General features: G+C 42.1%; 1 protein-coding gene across 3 annotated transcripts in view; it reads right to left on the bottom strand.

The window, feature by feature from the left end:
* The window catches only part of PTPRB (protein tyrosine phosphatase receptor type B), a 114418-nt gene that overhangs the window by 33202 nt on the left and 53541 nt on the right, over positions 1-27675 (bottom strand). For 2 of the 3 annotated variants that reach the window (XM_057741917.1, XM_057741919.1), the window contains 11 exons: positions 23942-24208; positions 19995-20258; positions 16048-16311; positions 15278-15541; positions 14231-14494; positions 11816-12085; positions 8183-8446; positions 6312-6575; positions 5057-5338; positions 1246-1524; positions 546-695 (listed from right to left, as the gene is read on the bottom strand). In XM_057741917.1, the coding sequence (XP_057597900.1) occupies positions 546-695; positions 1246-1524; positions 5057-5338; positions 6312-6575; positions 8183-8446; positions 11816-12085; positions 14231-14494; positions 15278-15541; positions 16048-16311; positions 19995-20258; positions 23942-24208 (2832 nt within the window). The remainder of the gene's footprint in view (positions 1-545; positions 696-1245; positions 1525-5056; positions 5339-6311; positions 6576-8182; positions 8447-11815; positions 12086-14230; positions 14495-15277; positions 15542-16047; positions 16312-19994; positions 20259-23941; positions 24209-27675) is intronic. The other variant, XM_057741918.1, reaches the window with a different exon arrangement.

Here is a 27675-nt window from a genome sequence, read left to right as displayed (position 1 = left end):
CATATTATTGAAAATTCAGTAGAGAATGGAGGACTGCTTTTCATGATCATTCTTCCCCTCTTTCAAGCTTTTGAATATTTTTGTGAATTGGTGGGTGGTTTGGGAGTGTATGATTGGTGGAGATATTTGAGACAGGAAGTGGGGAAGACCGATGAAGCACGTTGAATGGCAGAACAAAGGAGCTGAATGGGACTGAATGAGTAGTAGAGAAGACTGGATGAGTCAGTACACGCAATGCACTTCCAACAGTGCTTGGCACATAGTACAGGCTCAATAAATGGGGGTTATTGTGATTATTGATGTAGTTGCTACTATTATTACTCACCTATTTGATAACTAAACCCAGCAGATGATAGGCTTTATTGCTGAAAGAACTTTTGAGCAGTTTTTTTTTTGTTACATCTCCCTGCATCCAGCAGAGATAGAGCAAAATGATATAAAAATTGTTCTCTTCTTTTAAAAACTTGTCACAGAAGGAGCCCCCACAGTGACTTTTGAGAAAGTAATCCTGTGTCTTACAGTACAGTTAATTCGTGATGACTTACCATCAGCCTCTCTCACCACCACTGTGAAGTATTTCACAGCTCCATTGGTGTCGCTGAACCAGCTGCAGTTGAAAGTAAAGTTGATGGAAGATTTGCTAATTAGCACATCTTTTTTATTCACACGAATATGTGGAGGTGGAGGAGGGGGGCCTAGAAGAAGGATGGGAAAGGAACCAAGAAGGGTCACAATGTTGCCTTTGCATATAAAATATCAGTGAAATGAAGGTCTCTACTTACCTACATCAGACCGTGTGTGTGTGTGTGTGTGTGTGTGTGTGTGTGTGTGTGTGTGTGTGTTTAATGGGTGGAATCAAGAAAAACTCCTCCTCTCCTGAAGGGAAGCAGGCAGAGGAAGTGATCTGCCAATAGCACATTAAACATAATGAAAGAGGCAGCTCCTCAGCAGGATTTCCTGAAGTTGTAGCATCAAATTGCTTAAAAGCTCCATTATGGCTCTAACTGCATCAGGTGAAGAAATGTATTTAAATACTAAAACTCATTCAGGTTCTTTAAGATCATTTAACTTGTTTGCTGCCAGGATGCTTTACACAGAGAAATGTTTCTACTTCGCAGAGCCTTTCAGGTCCTCCTCAAGTGACAACAAGACACTTTAATGTGGGTGAGCCGTAGGCACGTGAACAGGGGTGATGGATGCCACAGAGGAAGGCGCATGCTCGGTGTTCTCTCCAGGGACACTTACGGTCTATCATGGTGATGGTGCTGTCTTCAACCACCTCGCTGGTCATGCCGGCCGACTGCACCTTGATGGACACCAGGTACCTCTTATGCGGCACTAGCATCATGATGTTGAGCAGAGATTTCTCTTTCTCCAGCTTCCTGGAGAACTCAACTTCTTGAGTGTCCATTTTCCGGCACTCAATGCTGTACCCGTCAAAGTCGGAATCGGGAGGGATCCAAGAACAGGCGATGGCTGTGGAGTTCTGAGGCCGGCAATGCAGATTCTGTATCTTGTCTGGCTCTAAAGGAGAGAGAGAGGAAGAGACACATTTCACAGCTCTGTGAGGCATCTTTCTAGCTCATCATCTTTGGCCCCAACTAGCTCAGAGATCTAAATAAACGTCTCAATCTTCACGTGAACTGTTTTTCATAGATCTTCAAGGGAATTTCTGGCTACAAGACTGCGCTTTGAGAAACACTAAAAGTGAAAATGCTGTCCGTTTAGACAAATCGCCAGGTGTCATTGTGGCTGGAAACACAAATGTACACGTGGGCACTGAAATCAAGTGGCAGAAGTCAGGTAGAAGGTGGGACAGAGTAGCCTGGAGGTGCAGCTTGATCTGGCTGAGTTCAAACTCTACTTACCAGCTACGCACTCTTTAGGGGAAGTGATTTAACATATCTGGGCCCCGTCTATAAAGTGGGGAAATTAAGAACACCTACTTCGTATGGTTATTGTAACGACTCCGTGAGTTGAAACATGCACAGCCCCCCAGTGCAGTGGCTGGCATGGTAACTGCTCCATAAATGTGAGTTCTTAAAATGAAGAAAGTAAGAAATGGCATTGCTGCCTTTTACCCTCCGGGTCTGGCTTCTGTCCCCGTCTTCCATTTTTTGCCTGCCCCACCCCCACCCCCGGGCCTGCGGCTCGCACACCCCGCTCCAGGGACGGAACTGCTGTGGTTCCCCACGTGTGCCAGACTCTCCCATCCCCCTGTTTCACTTTCTTCTGCCGGACAGAGTGTCTGACTCAGTAGGGACTCAAATAGCAGCTGATTTGATTTGTCCTTGAGTGACACAACCGTGAGTCTGAACGAAAAGCAGTCACGTGACTGTGCAAGTTAATGGCCAAACTGTGTAGGTTACTCTGTTATATACGATCTCCTGGGAACCAGGTGTAGACCTGCTCGGCCCTCCCAAAGCAGCACCGGTTGCTCTGATCTGGGGCACAACCCACCTTCCCCTGACACGTGCTTTGTTATTAGGAGTCCTTGTCCTCAACACTTGGCATCTGTGTGTGCTGAGGGAATTCCTGTTTCATGTCAAGGTCTATACATGTAAGCTGGGTCACAGCAGGTTAGATGAGGATGATTTAGGAAAAAAAATCAAGCCGAGGAGTTTTCAGGACAGAGGAAGAATTGGCCTTTGAGGTAAACAATAATTGTGTCTTTTCAAACATTAACTGCCTGTTAATCTTTTGAGCTGCCTTCAAACCAAGTCACAGATGCAACCCAAAGACATCTCCTCTTTCAGCTGTGGAGAAATTCTTTTAAAACATCCTGCCTCATCCATAATTCTGATAATTTACACGGAGTAGCATATGGAAATTTGCTTTGATCGCTTCCCTCACTTCCTTCTCTCTCCTCCTTTTCACCTCTAAATCCTGCCTGTCTTCCAAGACTCAGGTTATGTCTCCATTCACTAAGAAACGGGTACCTGCTATGTGCTATGAGCAACGTGCCCTTCTAGAGACTGTGAACAGTACAGGAGTGAATAAGACATTGGCTGTAACCTCTAGGAAGGGAGATGAGTCCAAAACAGCCATAACACAAGGTAGAAAAGGGGATGTCCCAGAAGAAACGGGGAAGAGGATGCTGTGAGGAGTGACAGACAACTCTCTGCTGCTGGCGTTAGTGGTGGGAAGGAGTTAGCAAAGCCTTTCTGGCAGAGATGACACCTCGCCAAGATATTGGGAAAGGGGCATTTTAGGCAGAGAAAACCGCGAACTTGGGCACCCAGGGTGGGGCTAGGAGGAGTGGGAAGGCGGCTGGTGGAGCAGTGCAAGTTGTTCATCACAGCTGGAGCATGCTTGTGAGAAATGGGGCACTGGAACGATTTTACATGGGAATTCTCAACTTCTGTTCTGTGTAATCCTCTGTTATCTTGGGTTTTCTGTTACCCACAGCCAAACCCAATCCTAACTAATGCAATCCTCAAAGTTCATCCTTCCATTCCCCGTAAAACTCAGCATCAAGTCCCTCCTGGTGCCGGTTGTTCTCCTCTTGGGCAAGCCCCATTTGGTAAATGCCTCTCTTAAATTCCAGCCTCCAGGACCAAATACAATACTGCAGACGTGATGTGACCAGCCCAGCCTCAACTGAGCTCTTAGACTGAACACCTGTGATGCAATTACACAGCCCACAATAAGCCACTGGAAACCCCTCCTGATCTTGCTATAAACTAAAACTCTTAGTTCTTTTTCACATATTTCTCTTGACACACAGCTCTCTGATCCCAAACTGCTCTTTGGATACAATATAAAGCACAAGTTATAATTGTTGTAGCATTAGTGTTTGTTGAATTAACAAAACAGCTACTGGCTTAAATTTCTAATTTTCAACTTTGTATTTTATCAATAACCAATAATTGATCTGATCTGATCTCAGAATCTACATTTACTGAGTATTATTGAGAAATAAATATTTGGATTGAGGTTCCTACACCAAAAACTTCTGTTTCTTTGAGGTTCGTGGTACTTATCTCAAAATGCCTTGGGGAAGAAACTGATATATATTTTGTTGTTGAAGTATTTTCATCCTTAGAATTTACAGCTATACGTCCTAACCAGTCCCTCTGCTTTTAGTTTACCCCTTTCAATCTATTCTCTGTTCCACCCCCATAGTGACTTTCTAAAATGCAAATTTGATTATATCTTGGCCGAAAATCCTTGAGTGGCTCCAAAGGATTGAGGTTCAAAGTCATGGCTCATAAGACATTTTAAAACCTGATTCTCCTAATCCTTACCTTTTATCTCCTTTTTATTCCTGTCTCCTGCCTGGTTTTGGAATATTCTTTACTTCTTTCCTCAACTCCACCCAGTGAGTCTTACTCTTTCCTTAGGTTTTGATTTGGATGTTTCTTCTTTTAGGAAGCTCCCCTTTATTGGGTCAGATGCCTTTACCATGTGTTTCTCTAGTGCCAAATACTTCCTCCATCACACCCAGAATGTCCCTTTAATGATAGTACCTCCCACTCAATTGTAAGCTCTATGAGGGCAGAGATTATTTCTCGTTGTTAAAGTTGAATAAATGAACAAATCTATATAGAACTTCTGTTCTAAATTCAAATATAACCAATTGCAGGTAAAAATGTGGATTTAAACCAAGCCCCACTGAGGGACTTCTGAGCTGGCGCAGTGGTTAAGAATCCACCTGCCAATGCAGAGGACACAAGTTTGAGTCACTGGGTTGGGAAAGTCCCACATGCAGCAAAGCAACTATTGAGCCTGTGCTCTAGAGCCTGTGAGCCACAACTATTGAGCCTGTGTGCCACAACTACTGAAACCCGCATGCCTGGAGCTTGTGCTCTGCAACAAGAGAGGCCACCGCAATGAGGAGCCCATGCACCACAATGAAGAGTAGCCCCTGCTCTCCGCAACTAGAGAAAGCCCGTGAGCAGCAACAAATACCCAATGCAGCCAATAAATAAACAAATAAATAAATAATTTATAAAAGCAAAAAACAAAAAAACCAAGCCCCATTGCAATAAGATGTTGCAAAACATAGTTCCTCCCCACTACATCTGAGAACCCAGAGTAGCAAAACGTGTCATACTTGTCCTCACAGATCCAGAAACTGGTTTGCTGTAGGTTTTCCAGGAATCACCACTGACAGTCTTAACACTGAATTGATAAGATCTCCCCGGACGAAGACCATACACGATGCGTCCTTCTGATTTTCTGTTGCTGTAGGGGTTGAAGACTGTGATGGCATCTCTGGGGAACCACTGCAGCTCAAAGTCATCATAGTCTGTCCAGTCTGGTGGCCCTTTCCAGGTGATGGCCAACGATGTGTTTGCAACATCAGCAAATGACATAAGACTGGGAGGACTTGGGGCTGTATGTATGAGAAAGTAAAAAATCAAGTAATCACTTCTATGCCATAACATATACAAATAGGATAGCTGAGCGACATCAGACATACTTTTTTTTTTCAAGAACTTTTATTGAGATACAATTGACATATAATAAACTGCATATATTTAAAGTGTACAATTTGATATTTTTTTCTTATTAGTAATGTATATATGGCAATCCCAATCTCCCAATTCATTTCCCCCCAACTCCCCCCACCCCCGCCACTTTCCCCACTTGGTGTCCATACGTTTGTTCTCTACATCTGTGTCTCTATTTCTGCCTTGAGAACCAGTTGGACATCAGACATACTTTTAATTTACTTCGTAGGAAGAGGTAATATGATAACATAATAATAAGAGCTTCCATTTATATGTTTACTATGTGTAAGACACGGTCCTCAAGTATTTTATGTACATTTTCTTTAATTTTTATAACTGGAGCTCTTTTACCAGGGTGCTACGGAGCATGAGTGTGCCCTGAATGGCTGAAAAGTGTGAGAAGATATTTCTTCCATCAGATTTGGGGATGTGAAGGCTAGAGTCCACAGACAATTATCAATGCATCCAATTGCAGAGAGCTTTGTTCATTGACCCCAGGGTGGCACACAGATATCAATGTTATCTGTGTGTGCCCAAGAAATAAAGAAATTTAGAAAGCACTGCTCACAGTAACACAGTGATGATGTATATGATTATCCCCATTTTACAGATAAGAAAGCTGAGGTTTAGAGGCGCTCAGTGACCTGCCCAGCTTCACACAGGTAAGATGCAGACTTTTACCCAAAGTCTGTCTTCTTTATTCACTCTATCATAGAGCCTTCCCAAGTTCAGGGGCTAGCTAGCACACGGCACATCAGTATTGATTTTATTTCTTATTAATAAGACCATAATTAAAACGTGCCTGTGGAAGCTACTTCCCACCAACACTTGGCCACTGGCACCTGGGCTTCTTACCTGTTCTGCTCTCCCCCGTGACCTTGTTACTGAGATCTCCACTGTGAGTTACCACACACAGCGTGTACTTCCTTCCGGGAACGAGGCCATGGAAACGCCACTCTGTTAGGTCCCTGTCTTTCCAGTTTTCCTTCTTTGTGCCGTTGGGGTTATAGAGGATCAGCTCATAAAAGTCAAAGTCCCCAGAGGCTGGACTCCAGCTGAACCAGAGACTGTCTGTCATGTTTTGATTGGATCCCTTGAGGTTACTCACAGAGGCTGGGACTTAAACAGAAAGAAAACCTTTACTAAAAATAAAACAGATAGAAACAAAGGCATTTTGGCCCATAGGGGAAAACATGAGCTATGTTGGGTGTACAGGTGAGTAGTGCCTATTGTAGAGTCAGATCTTACTTCTATTTCGGGTCACTTGAGTTTAGGAGCATGTGGTCTACAGACTTGGCACAAATTAAAATAAAACAAAGCATAAGAGGTGGTGACTACTATATGCTTGCTACATGTTCTCTGATAAACATAATAAGTGAAATCTTCAGAAATGACTAATTGACTGGTCAAATAGTTTATAACTTAGCTTATAAAAAGCCCTGAAAGTGTTCATAAAAAGTTCTTGCCCCTCGAGTCTGGTCCATCTCACTCGTGGCCACCATCCCATAATATCCCCCTCTGGGTCTCTTTACTTCCTCCCCATCCTCTTTTAGGTTCTCAGTTCTCTCTATCAGATCTTTCTTCCCCCAAAATCTGTACTGATGGAACCTCACTTGGGAAATGAAGTATTAACAGTCATTTCTACCATAGTATGAATCAGTTAGCCTGGCCCCTGTCCTGTGGGTTCTTGATTCTTTGCAGAGTGAAGACTGTTGTCCCTTGTTGGAGGAATTGTAAACATTGATGAGCCGACAAGGGAAGATGTGCAGAGGGCAGATGGCCCTGAAAACCGTAACATCTAGGCAACTCCACTCATGGCTCAGGCACTGCTCGTTTTCATTCCCTCAGAAGACAAACTGAGAACTCCTCTTGAGTGCCTAAAATGAGCTCTTCCCACGGCTCCTCTCCCCTTCAGGTCTCAGCTGAAAAGCCTTCTCTGTCTAACGTGGTCTCTAAGTCTTGTCCTGCCAGGTCACTCTCTGTCACAACATACTGTTTATTTCCTTCAGAGAATTTAAGGCATTCCAAAGTCATCACCCTTAAAATCTGCCATCCCGCTCCCTCCTCCTCTCTGCTAGTGTAGAGCCCTGTGAGGTCAGGGGCCCTCGTGAGTCCTGTCTGCTGTCCTAGTCCGGCAGTGAGCCCAGTGCCTGACACACAAAAGCACTCAAAAACAGCCCTCAATTAAGAATAAAAATTGAATAGAAAAATGAGATAACAGACTCAAACTATGGGGGAAGAGGAGATTCAGTTTCTTATTTGCAACCCAGAGATGTTCCTCCCTTGCATTTTCCTGGAACCGTTGTATTCATTTCATCGAGTGCTGTGTTTCTGCTTCACAGCAGTTCTTGCTCGTTGGTCCCATGTGCAGTTGCCCTCCTTGGGACCTGCCCTCCACTCCATCTATTTCTTGTAGAACGCTGGAAGGCACAGCTTGAACTGAGCCCTGAAGGGTTATAACCCTTGCGTAGCAGGTTGCTGGCAAGTAGAGGAGCCAGATTCATTTTTTTTCACCAAACTCTATGAGGCAAACGTGTGGAGGAAACAAAGCAGAAACCAGTGCAAAAACTATTCGGATATAGACTCAAAGGTTGATTTAGGGTCAGAAATTTCATGTAAAGGTCAGAAGTTTCATATGAAACCATACCCCGGGTAGAACAGGAAAAGGCCAGTGAGTACTGTGACAATTTCCCTGCTCTGCATTACAGCTTGGGTCCAGGTCTTACCTGTTCTACCGAATACGAAAGACTCATTAGACAGCTCCTCACTGTGAGTTTCAATCACCATTCTGTACATTCGACCTTGTAGCAAGTTCTGGAAAGAGAAGCTCTGGGCTTGTGGGGCAACTTGAGCTCGCTCCTGAAGGGTTCCATCTGGATTGTACAGAAAGATGTTGTACCAGTTGAGCTCCCCCTCGGAGGGGGTCCAGCTGAAGGACAGGTGTCTGGTGGAGTTCTCTGTGATCCTCAGATTGGTGACCGCTGCGGGGACTAGAAAAGCCGAGGGGCAAGAGAATGAGCCTGAGTTTTGGCACAGCCCTGGCGCAGCCCAGGATTGCCACCCGGACGGCCACATTCACACAGGCAGCTCAAAGCACACCGTCCCTGCCTCCAAAAACGCTGACTTCACAGAGACCCCAAAGCAAAGAAATCTGGGTATTGTGAATTGCCGATGCTGGAACTGTTCATGTTAAAAAAACAAAACCGCAAGAGAACAACAACGAAAAAACCCCACTGATGGAAAGCTATCTTTAAAGACATTTTTTGCATATAAATGGTAGTCTGAGCTGTGTGACTAAATGTGTCTCTGGTAGTAAGAGCGAGATCAGAGATCAAAAACCTATCTCTGAGGGCCATCTGAAAGCTAAGAAATGACCATTGGAGGGAAGGGCAGTGGGAAGAGGAGAGTGCGTATGAAAAAAAGGGAAAATTAGATGCAGAGGCATGGGACAGAGAAGGAAGAGGAAAAGCCAAAACCATTTGTTAAAAAAGCTTTACACTAGGATTTTGGAACCCTTTTGGCCTTCTGTGCTACCTGCTGGCAAGGTGAGCAGATGCCACCAGACACGACCTACTTCCAAACTGTTGGCACAGGTGTGCCTGATACCATGGAAGTCTTAAGATGCCAGTGGAAACAGAACAGGGCATCTGTCTCCATCTCTCCTGGGTTCTCCCCTCCAAACACCTTCTTAGGCTCTTTTGCTTTCCCCCTCTCCTTATGCCAGATCCTTAAAAGGTGGTATTTCCCGTGGTTTCATCCTTGGTATCCTTCATATTTTATAACACTAGCTAAACAATCTCATTCCCTGTATGGGTTGCTATGGTCTGCATGTTTGTGTCCTCACCCCCCATGCCTCACCTCCCACCCCCCACCCCCCGCTGGAAATTCATATGTTGAAACCCTAAGGGCCAAAACAATGGTATTACGGTGTGCAGCCAATGGGAGGTGATTAAGTCAGAAGGGTAGAGATCTCATGAATGGGATTAATGCTTATAAAAGAGACCCCAGAGGGCTCTCTTGTCCTTCCCACCATGTGAGGACATAGTGAGAAGGTGCCCTCTGTGAACCAGAAAATGGGCCCTCACCAGATACCAAATCTGCTGGAGTTTGACCTTGAACTTCCAGCCTCCAGAACTGGGAGAAATAAACATTTGTTAAGTCACCCAGTTTATGGCATTCTTGTTATAGCATCCTAAACAGACTAAATATGGAATTAACTAGAATTTTTGTCCAAATCTTCATCTCCAGCTCATTTTTTCTGAGCTCAGGCCCCTATTTTCAATAACCTATTGATCACCTCTCTCTGCAAGTCATTCAGACATCTCAAACTCAGTCCAGCACTGAGCCCTGTATTTTCCTCCTTGACACTCCCTCCTCCTGCTTCTCTTATCTCAGTTAATAGCATCATCTTCTACCAGATACCCCAGGTAGAAACTCTAGAATCTTCTGTTCCTCCTTTTATACTCCACTCAGCCACTAAGCACATCCTATCTACCACAGGGCTATACCTTGACTCTGCTACACCTCATCAGGGATCCTGTGTTAGTTTTGCTTTGGGCCCTTACTGTTTTGATGGCTGCCGTCACCTCAGGACCCCAGTTACCTCTCTGACCACCTCCCCCGACTTGGTCGCCCCTCGCTGTGCTCTGCCAATAGTGGCCTCATTACTGCTCCTCCAACAGGCCTGACATGCTCCCACTTCAGGGTCTTTGCCCTGCTGATGGGGCTACTCTACATGATCCTTTCTCGCTTTTTCAGATTTTTACTCAAATGTCACCTTCTCAACAAAACATTTTAGGACTGTACTATCTAAAACTGTAACACTTGCTAACCCACTTTCCTGCTTTAATTTTGTCTTCAGTATTTATTACCATCTAACCTACTATTTTTTTTTTTACTTCTTTATTTTGTGCATTGCCTTTTTCCCCTACTAGAATATAAGCTTCATCTCCATGCGGGTTTATTTTATTCATTTCTGTGTATCCAGCATTTACAACAGTGCCTGGCACACAGTAGGCACTCAAACACAAGTGCACTGATGATCTAGTTTCCCCACCTCTGGTCTCTTCTCCATTCAGTCCATCCCCCATGGCCATCTGGTTTATCTTTTTTTTAAAGTACAAACTTCTTATTACAGAACATTCATTCTCTGGCTAAAAAACTTTTATTGTCTCCTTTATTTTGTAAGATGAAAAATAAATTCCTGAGGAAGACATGCCAGGCACTCTCTAATCTGGCCCCAACCTGCTTTTCCAGCCTCATGTCTCCACCATGTAACACACACTTCAGCCACCACAAAATCTCACTGCTCCTTATCACATCTCCCTGTCTTGGCATGCGGTCGTCTGTCTGCACTGGGTGTCCTTCTAGCTTTTCTCCACGTGAAGAATTACTTCACCCTCCATGACAGTCCTGAAAGGTCACTTTCAAGAAGACTTCCCAACTCCACGTGACTCCACGCTCCCCTTGATGTTAGACCGTCCTCTCTCACGTACAACCCTTATCACAAGGTATTGTCATTATTTGCCCGTGTGTCTGTCTCCCCCAGTTGTCAGTCACCTCTTCCAGGACAAGACGCATACCTAATGTATCTTTATGTCCCTATCAACATCAAACGCTTTTCAGACCTAAGTCCTTAATAAATGATCAGTTAAACCAGGGGTGTTGTCTGAATAATGGTCCCCGAAGATGTCCATGTCCTAATTCGCAGAACCTGTGAATATGTTACCTTCTGTGGCAAAAGGGACATTGCAGATGTGATTAAGTTCAGGATCTCGAGATGGGGAGATTATCCTGGATTGTCCGAGTGGTGGCTAATGTAATCACAAGAGTCCTTAAAAGATGGAAGAGGGAGGCAGAGGAGCAGAGAAGGCGATACGGTGACAGACACAGAGGCTGGAGGAAGGCCATCGCTGGAAGGGATGTGAGTGGCCTCTAGAAGCTGAAAAGGGCAAGCAATGGATTCTCCCCATGAAGTCTCTAGAAGAAACACAGCCCTTCTGTGACCAGACAAGACACTTCTTATGATTTTAGCCTCGTAAAGCCTATTTTCAGATCCTGATCTCCAGCACTGTCAGATAATAAATTCGTGTTGTTTGAAGCTACGAAGTTTGTGGCAATTTATTACAGCAACAATAAGACACAAATAGAGCCCGTTTTGATGCAAAATCTGAATTGGAGTGTGGTGGGCTGAAGGCTGTGTGAATAGGCGTGGAAGTGGCAAATCACGGTGAGTGTTCCTGCTGTGTCTGGAAATATACATCATCTCCCAGTGTTGCTGCATCTCTTTGGCCTTACAGTTCTTGAAGAAGAGCAGACAAAGAGATACCTTGTACAGAAGAGTAAGCTGTGGAAATTACCTGTCCGGCCTTCAGTTTGGGCTTCCTTGCTAAAGAGGCCTCCACTGACTGTTAGGACCTGTATCTTGTATTTCTTTCCTGGTGTTAGGTCTTCAAATTTGTGCTGCTTCGTGGTGGCCGCCTCTGATGTGTTACTTAGGAGGATCCCATTTTCACTTAGAAGCAGGATATCGTATCTTTCTGCCACGCCAACAGCTTTTTGCCAACTTACTATTAAGGAGTGGCTACTGTATGCATTGTCTGCAGTTATTCCCTGGACGGACGCTGGGACTGCAAAAGAAAGAAGAGAGACAGGTTCCATCACCTAGGGTTAAATAACTGAGAAAAACTTCCCTAAATCAACTGCAGATGGAAGATGATACCTCATGGTTGCACTGACACTTTCCGTGTGGCCTTAGGAGAAGGTATGTCTTGGCCTGAATTATCTGTATAACTGCTTAGATTTTTTTTTTTCTGATTTAGATAGGATCTTGAAGTCAAGTAGAAAAATTAGTGAGAGTGACACTGATAAATATGCAGAGTGATGCATATCTATGTATCTAGAAAGTGCAAGGATGCTGAGCAAATTTCCATTCAATGAATACAGTTTGGATGACTGAATTATGTTGCTTGTTTAGACTTTCATTCCCAAGGTTAACTCAAGTCAAAGCTTCAAGCCTTGACCCAAGCAGTAGCATATAATAGTGTTTGCACTATAGCTCCTGATGCGAAAGGCCAAATGGGATTATTCCTTAAGAATATTCTATGTCCTAAGCGTATATTTTTCCTCATTCTACATAATATCTTTACGAGATCTCACGCGCTCCCATGGTTTGAATTGTTACCCATGTGGTGATGACTCCCACCCCAGACTTAAACTCTCGGTTCAGATCTCTCTTCTATTTCTGCAAATGACATCCCTCTCTGGATATTCCACAGACCCCAGCTCTCAAGATGACCAAGCTGAATGCCTCATCTCCCTCCCACCACCTCCTTACTGTCCTTCGTTTCTTTCTCTTGGTCCAAGTCAGAAACTTGGCTTGTCACCCTCACCTTTCTACATAATCAAACACGTCATTCCTGTCTCCTAAATCTTACATCTCTTGGGTCTCTCCAGGTCTGTCCTTCTCTACCGCACTAGCCTAGGACACTATCGTCTCTCACCTACAGTACGGCAAGTCTCTTGACCAGAGCCCCTGCTTCCTCACGTCCCCCTGTTTCAGACCGCACACAGTACCTGGCAGATTCCCATAGCACGCCACGCTGATGGCCCTTCAGTGGCTCTCCATGATTCTAAACACCTTAACAAGGCATACGAGGCCCTTTGCAATTAGGTCCATCTACTTACTTGGCCACCTGGCTCACATCTTTATTCTAGCATGAATAGTGTGTATCTCCTCAATGTGCCATGCTTTCTCTCCCCTTCCAGGCCTTTGCTTTTCTGCTGGAACCAGATCAACATATACTTCACCAGGATGATTTCTTAAGGTCTTTTTCAGTGTTACTTCCTCCTAGAAGCCTTCCCTGATGCTTTCTGTTTGCTCCTATAATATCCTGCCATTACTTTTATTTTAGCACTTGTGTTGTACTGCAATTGCCTTTTAATTCTCTGTCTCCTTCACTAGATTATAAGCTTCTTTGGTCAAGGGCTCTATCTTGAGGCTAAGTTCCTATTTTCTAACATAGTGCTTGACATATAGTTGGAGATATACAACATATACATTTCTATATATGAAATAGAGACAGAGAAGGGCACAGTACTGAGGCCCAGGATCCACAACTAAATGAGTGGTCATGAGGATGGAAGACATCTAGTACGTAATGTATCACAGTAGAGATACCATGAGGTTTGGAGTCAGACAGACTTTGAATTATAGCTCTAGGTCTTATTACACAGACCCTTGGTAACGTTTCATAAACTTTCTGAGCCTTACTTTCCTCATCTGTCAAATGAAGGTAATGATCTCTACCTTGTCGTGTGGCTAGAGATCATTTTAAATGCCTGGCATTTAAAAAGTGGTGCTTATAGCTTATTTTTGTTTTGAAAGTACTATACGAATAGTGATATTAATATAAATAGACAGATACCTTATTAATTCATCACAGATGAAGAAGATGGCATAGGTGTATTTAAAGAATTTTGAGAAAGGGGTAAAATTTTGAAAAATGTGTAGAGAAGTCAGCTATTATATCCCTTAGCAAGTATAAAAATCTATTCACACGATTTGGTTTCTAATTACCTTCCATTTGTTTTTGAATATCTCTACTGAGAAAGAAAAATGCAAAGAAAAAAATATGAGAAATGCTCTTGAAACCACATCGCATTGTACATATTTAGTGGTTTAGAATTTAGACATTTTCCATCTGGGAGTGGCCAAACCCATCCATTGTCCCCTTCTGGAGAACTATTTGGCCCTTCTCCAGGCGGGCGCTTACCTGTCCGCCCGAGCACATCTATCTGGTTCTTCTGGGACCCGCTGACAGAGGCAATCACGATCCGGTACTGCTCCCCGGCCTCCAGCCTGTGGAACGTGTGCTCAGAGACCTGCTTTGGGACGGTCTGAGACTCGACCTTTTGATTCTGCCTGAACGCTGACACGGTGTAGGAATCCACATCGCCCCCACCCGGAGTCCAGTTCACTGTCAGGCTATCTGTTGCCCCACTGGGAGAAACGTGAATATTTTTGACAACACTAGGAACTAAAAAAGAAAATAAATTTAAACACCATCACTTAGAGAGTGAACTGTGGAAATTTTCAACTAAAATTTTCATGCTTCCTACCTTTTGGCATCTACTGAAAGAATACACGTGAAAAAAACTGGTATCGATCTACCACTTTGGTCTGACTTTTCTGCTTGAGCTGAAGTTGATGGGGGAAGGTTAGAGGGACACCCAGGCCAGTGAGTGGAAATGAAGACTGCCCGTTATATAGTGGGCGCTAATTAGATTGCCTTGGTCCAAGTGGTGGTTTTCTCATTTACTAATTGTGGGACTAGAGGCAAATTACTTAACCCTTGTAAGTTTCAGTTTCCTCATCAGAAAAGCAGCAATGATAATAATAGCAACCAGCCCACGAAACTGTTACACATAAAGTGCTTTGCTGTGGGTCTAGTTCACAGTAAACTCTTAATAATAAATGTTAACTATTATAGCAACACTCCTAACAGAATTCCAAAGAAGGACTATCCAACCAAACCAACCAAGTTATTTATACTTAATCTGCATGCCTCACAGGCAACAGCTATTCACATCAATTTGCTTTTTTCAGAAAGCTTTTTTTTTCCTCCCCCTACATCATACTCTAGTTTTGTTAAACCAGTTCGGATGACATCACTGTCACTATCAAGATAACCTTCTCCTTTCTCGTCACCCCCACCCCACCTCCACCCCTTAGCCCTTCAAATCCTCAACCAAAACACCTGGCTACCCAACGTGTCAAATACACCACTCTATCTAGGTCTGAGAGCCAGGTTTCCAGTTACCTGTGAAGCCCTCAATGAAGGCTGACTGCTGTACCTCTCCACTGACGGTCAAGACAAGAATTTTATACTGGCGCCCTGGTGTGAGGGAGGTGAATCGATACTCAGTTGCAGTATTGATAAGGTGAAAAGGAGGAAACACTTTCATATCATTGAAGAGTAGTTGGATCTCATACTGGTCAACGTCCCCATCGGCTCGTGTCCACGTCACCTGAAGGTCCTCAGTGCTCCTGTTCCGCAATGTGAGATTCTTAACAGCCTCTGGGACTATGAGATGACAGTTCAGGAGAGTGACTGATTAGAGTTTACTACACAATAATGTATGCATCACATTCACGGAACTGGCAAACAACTCCCTTCCCCAAATAAACCACCTCAGCTACTTCATGCATCATTAAACAAGAAAAATTGGGAGCAACTATTAAAAGTGTAATTTTTTTCCTGACATAAATCTTATATGCTAAGTGTTGGTAGAATATAATTATAAAATGAGTTATGATCTCAATCATTAAATGCCACAATGCAGGAGGACAGGGAAGAAAAATGGGAAATTTGGCCTTCCTGCTCCCCCACTAGGCTTGCTTTTATCTGCCAATAAATATTCTGTAATTATAGGCCATGGCTTGGCTGAAGGATGTTAGCTCCAAGTGAGACTCACTGGGAATGTAATTTCCTGACCAGTAAGTAGAGAAAATTCAAGGTTCAGATAAATTATTTACTCAATGACCTTCAAGTCCCAACCAACCATCAAATTTTGCAGTTTTTCCACTTACTTGTTCGTCCATTCCCTTGTTCACTGGCTTCATATTGTCCGCTTTTTGTACTCACAGTGACACTGTACAACCGTCCAGGGACTAGCTTAACAAATATGCACTCATTTTCAGACTTGGGAATGGTTTTCGTTTGAATAAAGCTGTTTTTGTTCTTAATGGTGACTTCATAGTGATCAAAGTCTCCAGTAGCATGTACCCAGGATACCTTTAAATAGTCACTCCTGGCTGAGTTGCTGATACTGACTCCCTGGACCTTGTCAGGCACTGAAAAGAGAACAGAACAGAAAACACTTAGAGATGTAGTGATTCTGAGGGAGCGACTGATCACAGATGACAAGCTGGGACGATAAACAAAAGGGAGTAGATTTTTATTGTGTGCATTTAAAAGAAAAATCTTAGACCTTCAGATCACAAATTTCTGGACGGGAAAGATTGCTACACTGTTTGGAGTGATTAAATGGGTCTTTTTACCGACCTGATGAATTAATTCTAATCCTGTTGTTAGCCTACACAAAGATCATGTACAAAATGGAACATTAAACATAATAACTGATGATTAATATGAATGATGGCAACGATATTAATAATTTCAGCATACCTTGGTGACTCAAGATATGATAAGTTACCAAGAAGAGTATAAACAATCCAAAAGAAAAATGAAGGCAGAGGAAACACATATGGTAATTAATACATGAAAAGATGTTCAACATCATTGGTGATCAAGGAAATGCAAGTCACGGCCATGGCACAATACCATTTTACATCCACTTGTCTGGCAAAATTGAAAAACCTGGTAAAACCAAGCGTGAGAGAGGATGACCATCCACAGGAGATTGGATGAATGAACTGGTATATAAACACAGTGAAGTATATATAGCAATCATGATGAATTTTTCTTAACTCGAAATATGAAAATATGGATTTCTTGCCTTTAATATCAAAACACAAAATATGGGTGAATCTTATCAAGATAATACTAAGTGAAAAATCCAAGTCCCTGAAGATTACACACTGCATAAAAAATGTTTTTTTTGGTATTAAAACAACTAAAAATCTAAAAACATAATTTTAGGATTATATGAATAATAAAATTGCAAGTTGGAAGGCAAGAGAGAAAAACAGGAGTCAAGATGATGGTTACTTTGGGATGGACTAGTGAGGTGTGAAACATGATTTGATATAAATTATTATCAAGTCCCTAGCTTTTATTCTGGGTGGTTTCTCATGTACATATTAAATTATTAAAAATTATTAACTAAATGTCTAAATTAAATGAAATGCCTAAAAAACACACACAAATGGTAAAGTGGCAACTGATGCACAGTCTCCTGAACCAAGACCTGTGATTAACCCAACTTTGTGCAACTGACGTTCCCCATAAATATATAAACAAACAATCAAATCTGTGTATCCACGGATTTTTTCTAAATTGATCAATCAATCAGTGCTTGCTAACAGGAACACTGTAAAATAAGGCAATTCTGTATTTTGAGCGTGATATGAAGGACATGCTATTTTTTCATTTGGGGCTGTATTTTAATTCAAAAGCAGGCCCTAGATTCCTTACTATTTGGCTGTAACTGGATTTTATAAATAGCAATGAGAAGGAGCATTGACAAGAAGTAAGAACTCAATCAGATCCAGGGTCCTAAACTTCTGTCTCAATTATAACATGTTCTCTGAGTCGTGCAACCTCTGTCTGTGTTTGGTTTATGTTAAGGGGTTTCTGCTTTGACCACATGCCATGCCTATGACCAAGTTTTCTCTTCCACTTTCTCCCAAAGCATGAAATGACCCAGAAATTTCAATATTTTGGTGTTTAAGCTACATTTTTCATGAAGCTTCTTAACACCTACAAGTTGCACTACTATCCTTTGATGACTTATATCTGCTGGGTTTTGTATTGGAATATATGTCACGACAGATATGCAGCAAGGGCAGGTATGCTGTTTTGCACGATATTTACCTAGAACCAATCAGAGTGTTGCTAGAATTTAGTCATCACTGACTTGAAAAGAAGAAATTCTGAAGTGACACTGTAAGTACGAGTTAAGAAAGGTCAATGATCCGGGCAATTTACTGAAGACAAAGCAGGAAGAAAAACCAGGCTGGATACCATACTAAGTCAATAAGGGGCTCTCCAGGTGGAACTGGGGGTAATTTGTGGGACTTGCCAGGCTGCACGCTGAGATGATGTGATACAGAATTAGAAATATTGACATTTTCACCCAAAATGTAGAACAAGAGCATTAGGAAAGGAAAAAGGCATTGAGACAGTCAGCCAACATCAACAAGGCAACAACTCAGACACGACTCTCCAGTTAAACTGATTTGTCAGGGGCAGTGGTTCGCCTTGATGAGTCATGCACCAAATCCAAGTTCATGCTGGTAAAGCATCAAAAGGATGCTTTGAATAAAGGATCACTTTTCGTGCATTTAAAATCAATCCTAGCACAAGGCCTTGCAATGTGAAGGTCACATGGATAGGAAACATTCATGAATTTGACACCAAGGGGAAGCATGGGGTTAGCGGCTGGATGACATATCCTTTAATTTCTGGCAATTTTTAGGCTCCAAGTTAATCACCAGAAGACACTGACGTAAGGCTGCTTTGTAAATGGAAATCTGCTTTTCAGATCTAAGTCAGTATTGTGCTTATCAGCACATGAAATCATTTGAGGGTAAGGACTATCTCTTTATATCCCTGACTAGAGCTTTCAGGGAGAGCATGACATAATGGAAACAGTCCCCGGAGCGTCGTAGAGCTTGGCTACTGCTCAGCCATGTGACCTTGGGGAAGCCACAGTTTCTCTCTGGGACTTTATCTAAGATGAGATGCGATTAGATCATTCTATGGACATTTTCAATGCTAGCATGCTGTAACAATGTAAATCAGTGGTTCTTAACTTTTTGAGGTCACAGAAACTGTGAGAATCTGATAAAAGTCATTCACTCTCTTTCCAAAGAAATGCACATAACTTCCCTAGCCCCAACAACTTCACAGACAATTTGAGGGTTACTACTAAAGTCTACCCAGGAAGTACTGGGTGAAAACCCCTGATCTAGGTGATTTCTGATTATTCATTTACCAAACATTCACCGAGTACCTACTAGGCTCCAGACCCTGTGCTGGGCATTGGGTGATGTCAGTTGTCCCAGATCCTTAAGGAAAAACTGACATTTTAAAATGCAAAATCAACACATAGCTCAGCAGGAAAGATTTGACAAAATATTAATGCCACCTCAAGCAGAAATCTCAGATGTAAACCCCAGGAAGCATGAGTATCTTGGGAAAATGGTAGCTGTCTAAATTTAGTTCTTTCCAGAACATCGAAGACCAGGCCTTCAAAACCTTTGCTAAGATTTTGCTTCTAGTCCCAGAATTATAAAGGTTCATTTTCACTTCGTGTGAAAAAGGATGAACAGTGGTCTTAACCTACGGACATTTCAGGAAGGATTTCAGAACAGAGAACTTTGTAGGCTCTGGAGTCATTCAGAACTGGTTTAAATTCAGGATCTGAAATGCACTGGCTGTTGAACAAGTTAAACAATTGGACAAGCTACCCTAAACCTTGGTTCAGCACCTATCAGAATCTGTAAAGTGGGAAGAATAACAACTGCCTCAATAAGGACTTTATAAGGATCAAATTAGTGAACATTTATGAAGCCAGGGTCTAGCAACCAAAAAGTCCTCCCTGAACAGAAATCCTTGTTACTATATTTGAATATACTATGAATTCTAGACACGAAAATGGTGTTCATCTTACTCTGAAGGTAACATCTGCTCACATAAGGAACGTCTTAGGTCAAAATATGAAGACTCCCTAACAATGCTGTGATCTCAACAGTCTTTAATCCTAACATGACAGAATTGCTGCACATCTGTGATGCCCTGAACCATACAGCCGGCTGGTTCTCATAGAGCCTGTACCTCCCGGGAGCCTCACCTGTCCGCTCTTGGCCGAAGGAATGATTTTCATACTTGCCACTCCTTGTAGTTATGGTCACGTCGTAGAGGCGGCCTGGGGTGAGAGAGCTGAAGGAGCATTCGCTGACGGACTTGGCAATCACGAGGGACTGCACCACCCTGCCGTCGTGGGAGAGTGTCACCACGTAGTTATCCACGTCTCCAGGAGCCGGCAGCCAGGATATACTGAGGTAGTCGTCGCGACCAGAGTTGTTCACCGTTACTCCACTCACACTGGAAGGGACTGGGATTTAACAAGGGGGAGAAAATTTAGAAAGAAAGCATAGTCAAAACGTTGAGTCATCTATCGCCGTCAGCAGAAACAGTGTGGACTTGGGAGATCTGATTACTGATGGGGTCAAGGAAGTGTGAGGATTTCACTTTAGCTTCTGGAAGCTGAGAGTTCTGACATCAGAAGACTAACCAAGATAAAAATGCAAGGAAGTCTTTTGGATGCCTCATAAATACAAGGATGCTGTTACTACATTTTCATGGTGTTGCTGTTTATGTGAATGTGTCAGGAGGTCCCCTCTGTAGGAAAGGGAACAAACATTAACTATCTAAATGAATGAGCTTGAACCAAACTCATCAGTAAGGGAAAGGTTTTTGAGGGGAAAGGTGAAGAATGCAATAGCCTTTCTAAAAGTCTTAGACATTGGGATAGCTTCGATCTTCGTGATTAATTTATTTATTCCTGGGGAGTCTAATCCTTAATACAGGTAGAGGGGTTGCATTTCCCTTTGCAAAGCATTTCCTGCCCTCTAGTGGTAAGAAATAAACCTAAATGCCTCTCCAGGAAACGGTAAGTCTGGAGACCAGACTTGTGGGCAGAAAGACACGTTGTGGCCATAGTGGCCTTTCTGATGTCCACCATAATTATGTGCTTATCTCAATTGCAGTTTTAGTGCCACAAGCATTTATGGAGAACCTACTATTTTCCAAGTATACAAAAATGGAAAAGATGTGGATGCCTTTAAGGAGTTCCCTGGCTAGAAGTAGAGTCTGCAAAGTAATTATCGTGATATTGAGTAATAGTTGTTCCATATACTAGAAATAAATGCACAACAAATAGCATGTCAGTAGTGAATATAAGAATAAAATATATAGTATATATGAACTGAGATACTGTTTTCATCATCGGTTGACTGACTTCAGCTAAATATTTTTATATAATTGTCAATATTTGTACATCACATGTAATGGATGGGATTTGGCTAGATGACCTCTGAGAATCCTTCTCATCTAATATGCTCTGACTTTGTGATTTAAGCCCCAAAGTTTTCTTTACATTTACAAGCACTTATCCATCACCAAAATTATAAACAGCACTCTATTGAATAATTCTGCTAATGCTGTTCCATGTATATAGACATTTCCCAGATATAATATTGAACTTTCAGCCATACTATTTATGTACTGAGGCCTGCCTTCCTCCCCCCTTTCCTTTCTTCCTTCCTTCCTTTTTTTCTGTCCTTCCTTCATCCATCTAACCATCTGTACATCCCTTGGTTGCTCTCAAAATAACTATGCTTGTTTTTTAAAACTGCTGGAAATATTTGCAACTGTTAGTATTTTATTAGAAAAGATATAATTATCAAAAGTTTTACCACAAATACAGACTTGAGTTTAAAAAAAGATATAAAATTTATTTTTCTTTAGAATGAGCATTTTCTTAGGTTAGAATTAGATTTGTTAAGCACATCTGATATCTTTAATTTGAAATATTTTGCCACCTTATCTAAGCTGGGAGGTTTTATACATATATTTCAACTCTGTGGAAATATAAGTGAATTATTTTAACCTTGACCAATACTTCAGCAATTTGAGTAGATGGTAATGATTATCAAGGCTTTAGCCACTGAATTCTTTTACAATTTACCATGTATAAAATTTACTAATCACAGCACTTTTCAAAATCTCTAGTTACTGTTTTCTATAGTGATATCCCATTTTCTCCTTTTTCATGATAATGTCTGCACCCAGTATGTTTGAATAAAATAAAATAACTGATGCTTATATTTATTCATATCTTGTCCTCTCCTCAAAACTTTATGATCATTCTTCAAAGAATTTCTTGTCTTTTCTTTGCATACTTCTGTTATATAATGTTGGTCAAACACAGATACCTCTGTTGCCATTAAAATACAGGTATAGAAATAATTACAAGTGCCACTTATCAAGTGATCTCAGACACCAAACTATTTTAGTATAGCAGCCCTTGTGGTATTTTAAGATGGCAGTTAACCTGTGTGGCAGAGTCTGACTACTTGCTCACCAAACCACTTCCTTTTCCTCTTGTACACGCAACTAGGCTATATTTCCCAGCCGTCCAGTTAAGTGTAGTCATACAACTGTGTTCCCGTTAATGGAATGTGGGTGGAAGTTATGTGTTTACTTCCAGCTTGGGTAGTCTTCCTCTTCCCCATAACCTCCATTCTCTGGAGAAATGGAGAGACCTCTGAGGACCTAGAGGAAGGAAGAACCACAGATGGTAGGAGTCTGGGTCCCTAAATTACTGCTTGGAGAAGAACCAACCAATAGACTTGTTGAATCAGGAACATCCACATTGTACAGTTGTATAATCAGGAAATAAGTCAGTCTAATCTGACTAATACAACTGCAACTCACTGGGAAATGGATGCGAGGTCCTTCTCAACTCCTCTCTTCAACTTGTTATTTCTCCTTCTGCTACCTGGTATTGGGGTGACTTACTGGGGATGGAAGAGAAAACGAAGGCTTAGAGAGAGAAGTTAATGGCTGAGCTAGGACCAGAATCTACGCCTCTGGATTCCCAAGCTAAGCTTTTCAGTCTCCCATCCCCAGTTATGCTACACTGATGGATGGTGCCAAGCACCATCAAAAGAAAAGAAGGAAGGTATCAGGAAGGATGCAGGCAACAGTATCAGTTGCCACAGAATGACAGAAATGGGCAGACATCAGTGAATCTTTACCTAGACTATGAAATATCTTTTCAATGACTTAGTTTCTCTTCTGGGACAGTTAATGATCCTTGGGTTCATTAAGCAGATGAGATTTATGATTTTAGAAAAGGATATATCTTTGGATACTTGCCGCTAATACTCAGAATCTGAGCACTGGAAATACAGGAAGAGTCTGACATCCAACTTACCATAATCATATGAAATTAAATAGGCAAAGTCACTGACCTGATTCTGAGTTCATTAATAATTATTAAAGCTTCTATTGGATGTATTTAATTGCTTTTCGTTCTAAGAAGATTGGAGCATACATTTTATATTGTTTGTTTATGTTCTTTCATTGTGTTGTGTAGAAAATTATATTCCTTTCTTTGGTGTCGTACCTCTGTCTGACACATACGACCTTATGACACATTTATTTACTCAGCTCTCTGCCCTATTTGACTATGAGTTCTTCAACGTCAAGGAACATTATTCAGGTGGTATACAGTATTAAGCATTGTTTAACGTCGTTTGTGAAAATATACGGGATTGGGGGATTTTATTAACTTAACTTTTGACCATAGAAGTTGGAGATGATTTTTTTTCTGTGTCTTGAAACCAAGAATATGAAAGAGAATGGAAGATACTTTTTAAAAAGTTCATGACTTGTTTACTTTAATCTGACATAAATATTTCAAAGAAGATCAGCTGCATGAAGGGATAAGCTTAGGCATCAAATGACTCTCATGTCACCAACAAGGGTTTTTCTAGGAATTCTGACACATGTATTGGATATTTTAGAAAATTTAGAATTCATTCTCTCCTACTCTCACCCATTCTCCAATTTCCATTCCTGGGAGATCAAAATGTACTGTCTGGATAGTATTGAAACTTGGCTTTTAGGAAGGTCAGATTTGGGTCTATCTTTAGGATGTTTCGAAACTTCGAGGATATACTCTGGAGGTACCATGTGCTCAGGTCTCCATAGGCCACAGACACTTCTTACCTGTCCTTCCCTCCACCACCACCTGTCGGGAAGAGATTCCTCCGCTTACTGTTGTAACCACCACGGAGTAGAGGCTGCCCGCTTTGAGAGAGTGGAAGCTGTATCTGCTGGTCTCACTGGAGACACTTTCATTTTTGATGACCACGTTTTCATGGATCAGTAGGACTTGGTAGAAATCTATGTCTCCCAATGCCTGGGTCCAGTTAGTAAATAGACTGCTTGTTGTCCCCTGGTTGGCCACATGCAAGCCGGTCACTTGGGCAGGCACTAAAACAGAGTAGACAGGGAAGAAAAAACAGATGACACGTCATCATCCTAAGGAAGTGTAAGAAAAATGAGTAAAAAATGGAGGCAGTCTTGAAAATGCTAAAACATATATATATATATTTTGCTATAGACACTCAGCTTTATTTCCTGTGACATATGGAGATCTATTCCCCTACAGAGACTCTACCATTCTGAAAAAGCTGCTTATATGGGAAATCAGAATTATTTCAGATTCAAGGATAAGATGATGCATGCCTATTAGGTAGTTTCGATTTTAAATTTTAAATAATGAAAGGCTGCTATTTTTGAAGATTGCTTACCTAATGTGATTTGATCTGTCCCTACCCCATGAGAACTCAAAGCCATATGATGTACTGGAGCTGATGGGTGTTATGGGGTGGTATTGGGAAAGCCCTTCAACCTGATGATTAGACTGTAGTCTAGGAAACTGGTGATTCTTTACTGGCACGTTCTCAAGAAGACTATTCTGATTATACATGAAAATGCTACAATAATGTAAGTTGTAGTATTAGATAGTAATAATAATAATGATAACAATAACATCTGATTGCCTGCTATGTGCCAATTATGGATTTTATGCTTTATAGACGTTATGTTATTGGATATTCATTCAAAACGCTATAGAGCTGATTTTATTATTCACTTTACAGAGGAGGAAACCAAGGATCATAAAATGTAAGTAACTTAGCCTGCATAACAGTGCTAACAAACAGTCATTTTGGGGTCCCAAGCCTGACTGTCTCACCTGTGAGCCTGTGCCCTTTACCTACAAATCCTACCTTTATAGGATTTTTATCCTGTCCATGAACAAATCTTTTACACAGATCTGAAAGTTGGCACTTCATCAACATACATCTCCTTTGTGCCTCTTCCCAGAATTATGACAATCAAAGGGATTGGCACCTTGGCACAACGCTTCTCAGAAATCACTGACTTTGGGATTAGGATAACAAACATATTCATTAAAATATATTACTGTACAGGGATCGAAAGATTCAATTCCAATTCTAAATTTCATATGGAAAGCAAAGGAATTAATATGCCAAAACAGTTTTAAAAAAGAATAAACTTGGAGGACTAACATCATCTGATTTCAAAACTTCTAGAAAGCTACAGTAATGACGACAGTGTGATACTGGCAAAAAAGTAGACACATAGACTGATGGAACAGACTTGAGGGTCCAGAAACAGACCAAACACAAATAGAGTTGATTGATTTTTTTTTTTAATAGAGATGCAAGGGCAATTCAATGGAGACAGGAGAGTCTTTTCAACAAATAGGACTGGAATTATTACATGTCCGTATGCAAAGAAATAAACCTTGCCCCATATCACACACATATACAAAAATTAACTCAAAATTGATTATATACCTAAATTTACAATCTAAAACTATGAAACGTCTAGGAGAAAATTTTGGTGACCTTGTGTTAGGCAAAGATTTCCTAGATATGACACCAAAAGTATGATTCATGAAAGAAAAAATTAATAAATTGACATCAAAATTAAAAACGTGTTCTGCAAGATATACTAATAAATTAATAAAAAGACATACCAGAGGAGATTAAGGCGGTAGACAAAGAGGACAGGGAGCTCACCTCCCCCCATGAACACATTAAAAATACATCTACATGTGGAGTAATTATCACTGAAACTAATTGAAAACTGGCAAAAAGACTCCTGTAAAACCAAGACTATAAGAAAGATACAGTCTTTGTAATAGAGTAGGGAGGGAAGAAACGTGATTGGGTCAGGACCTGTGCCCCTGGGAGGGGACTCAGAGGAAAAGGGAAATTACATGGGTGGACACAACCTGGGGAGTGAGCAGGTTAAACCAAGTTTCAGCATCTTAGTCCTGGTGTCCGACATGAGGAGAGAAGCCCTTTAGCTGGTTGGAGACCTACTGGGACAAACAGAAGGGCTGAGGAAGCCTGGACTCCACTCACGAGGAGCATGTGCACACTGGCTAACCCCCGAGGCAGAGCAGAGAGAAGTCTGCTCTAGTGGCTGCCGCGCTTCCCATGACCACCTGGCACACGCACCAGCCCCAGCCAAGCAAACATTCCGGCCCCACTCACTTCGTGCCGCAATGTGGCACCGGACCTGGGACAGCCATGACTGGGGAAAACACCTGACTGTGGGACACAGGTGACCCAGAGCGGCTCCACCCCGGGGTGGAGGCTGGGTGGGGCAGCACGTGCATCCCTGCTGCTTACTCAGGCAGCGCCTCAGACCGCCCAGACCTCTGACCACCCTGGCCACCCCACCCCAGCTGACCTCCTGATACATGCAGAGTTCACATGGGCTCCAGCTGCCCTGCGGAGGAGCAGTTCCACAACAGGGTGGGGGCAGCGGATGCAGGGGGCAGTGATCAGCTGGGAGACACAAAGGGGACTTGCAGCAGAGGCTGCATCTGAGCAGAGCCATGGACACCTACATGGGCAGCGCACTGAAACTCTATCTGCACACAGGCCCCCCTTGCTTCAGCACTCCCTTCCTCTGGGGTAAAAGTCTTGGTGCTGGGAGAGGGAAGAATGCAACACTTAAAGCGAACAAAGTCAGCTCAAGCCTGACCCTCAAGGTTTCTGCCCAGCAACTTAGGATCAGACCCCACCCCTGACAAGGCAATGATGGCCACTGAACAGAGGGGAAGTCCCACCTCATACCTGGCACCAGCTCCAGCCCCTCCCCCTCCAGCCCACCCCCTACCAAGGTGATAGCTGCCATCTATCACCCTAAAACAACACCCTGAAGAAAGATGTAACATGCATTCATGTCAAATCCAGCTCTCGCACCATATAAGAACACCCCTTTAAGACCGCAATAGGTAACAGTTTCACCTAAATTCACAGAGGCAGAGAAAGTTAAGCAAAATGAAACAGCAGAGGAACTACTCTCAGTTGAATGAGCAAAAGAAAACCCCTAAAAAAAAAAAGATACAGAAATAAATAATTTACCAGGTAAAGAACTAAAAACACTGGAAATAAAAATGTTAACTGAATTAAGGAAAAGAATTTATCTAAACAGTGAACATTTTTTTTCTTCAGATTTTTATAGGAGTATGATTGCTTTACAATGCTGTGCCCGTTTCTGCTGTACAACAAAGTGAATCAGCTATATTTATACATACATCCCCATATCCCCTCCCTCTTAAGCCTCCCTCCCACCCTCCCTATCCCACCTCTCTACGTCATCATCAAGCATCAAGTTGATCTCTCGGTGTTATGCAGCAGTTTCCCACTAGCCATCCATTTTACATCTGCTAGTGTATATATGTCAATGCTACTCTCTCACTTTACCCCGGCTTCCCCTTCCCTTATCGTGTCCTCAAGTCCATTCTTTATGTCTGTGTCTATATTCTTGCCCTGCCACTGGGTTCATCAGTACCATTTTTTTAGATTCCATATATATGAGTTAGCATACAGTATTTGTTTTTCTCTTCCTGA

This window comes from Hippopotamus amphibius, chromosome 7, assembly GCF_030028045.1.
Source record: "Hippopotamus amphibius kiboko isolate mHipAmp2 chromosome 7, mHipAmp2.hap2, whole genome shotgun sequence".
Taxonomy (NCBI): domain Eukaryota; kingdom Metazoa; phylum Chordata; class Mammalia; order Artiodactyla; family Hippopotamidae; genus Hippopotamus; species Hippopotamus amphibius.
Note: the sequence above shows the minus strand (reverse complement) of the source record. Positions and strands in the feature narration are given on the sequence as shown.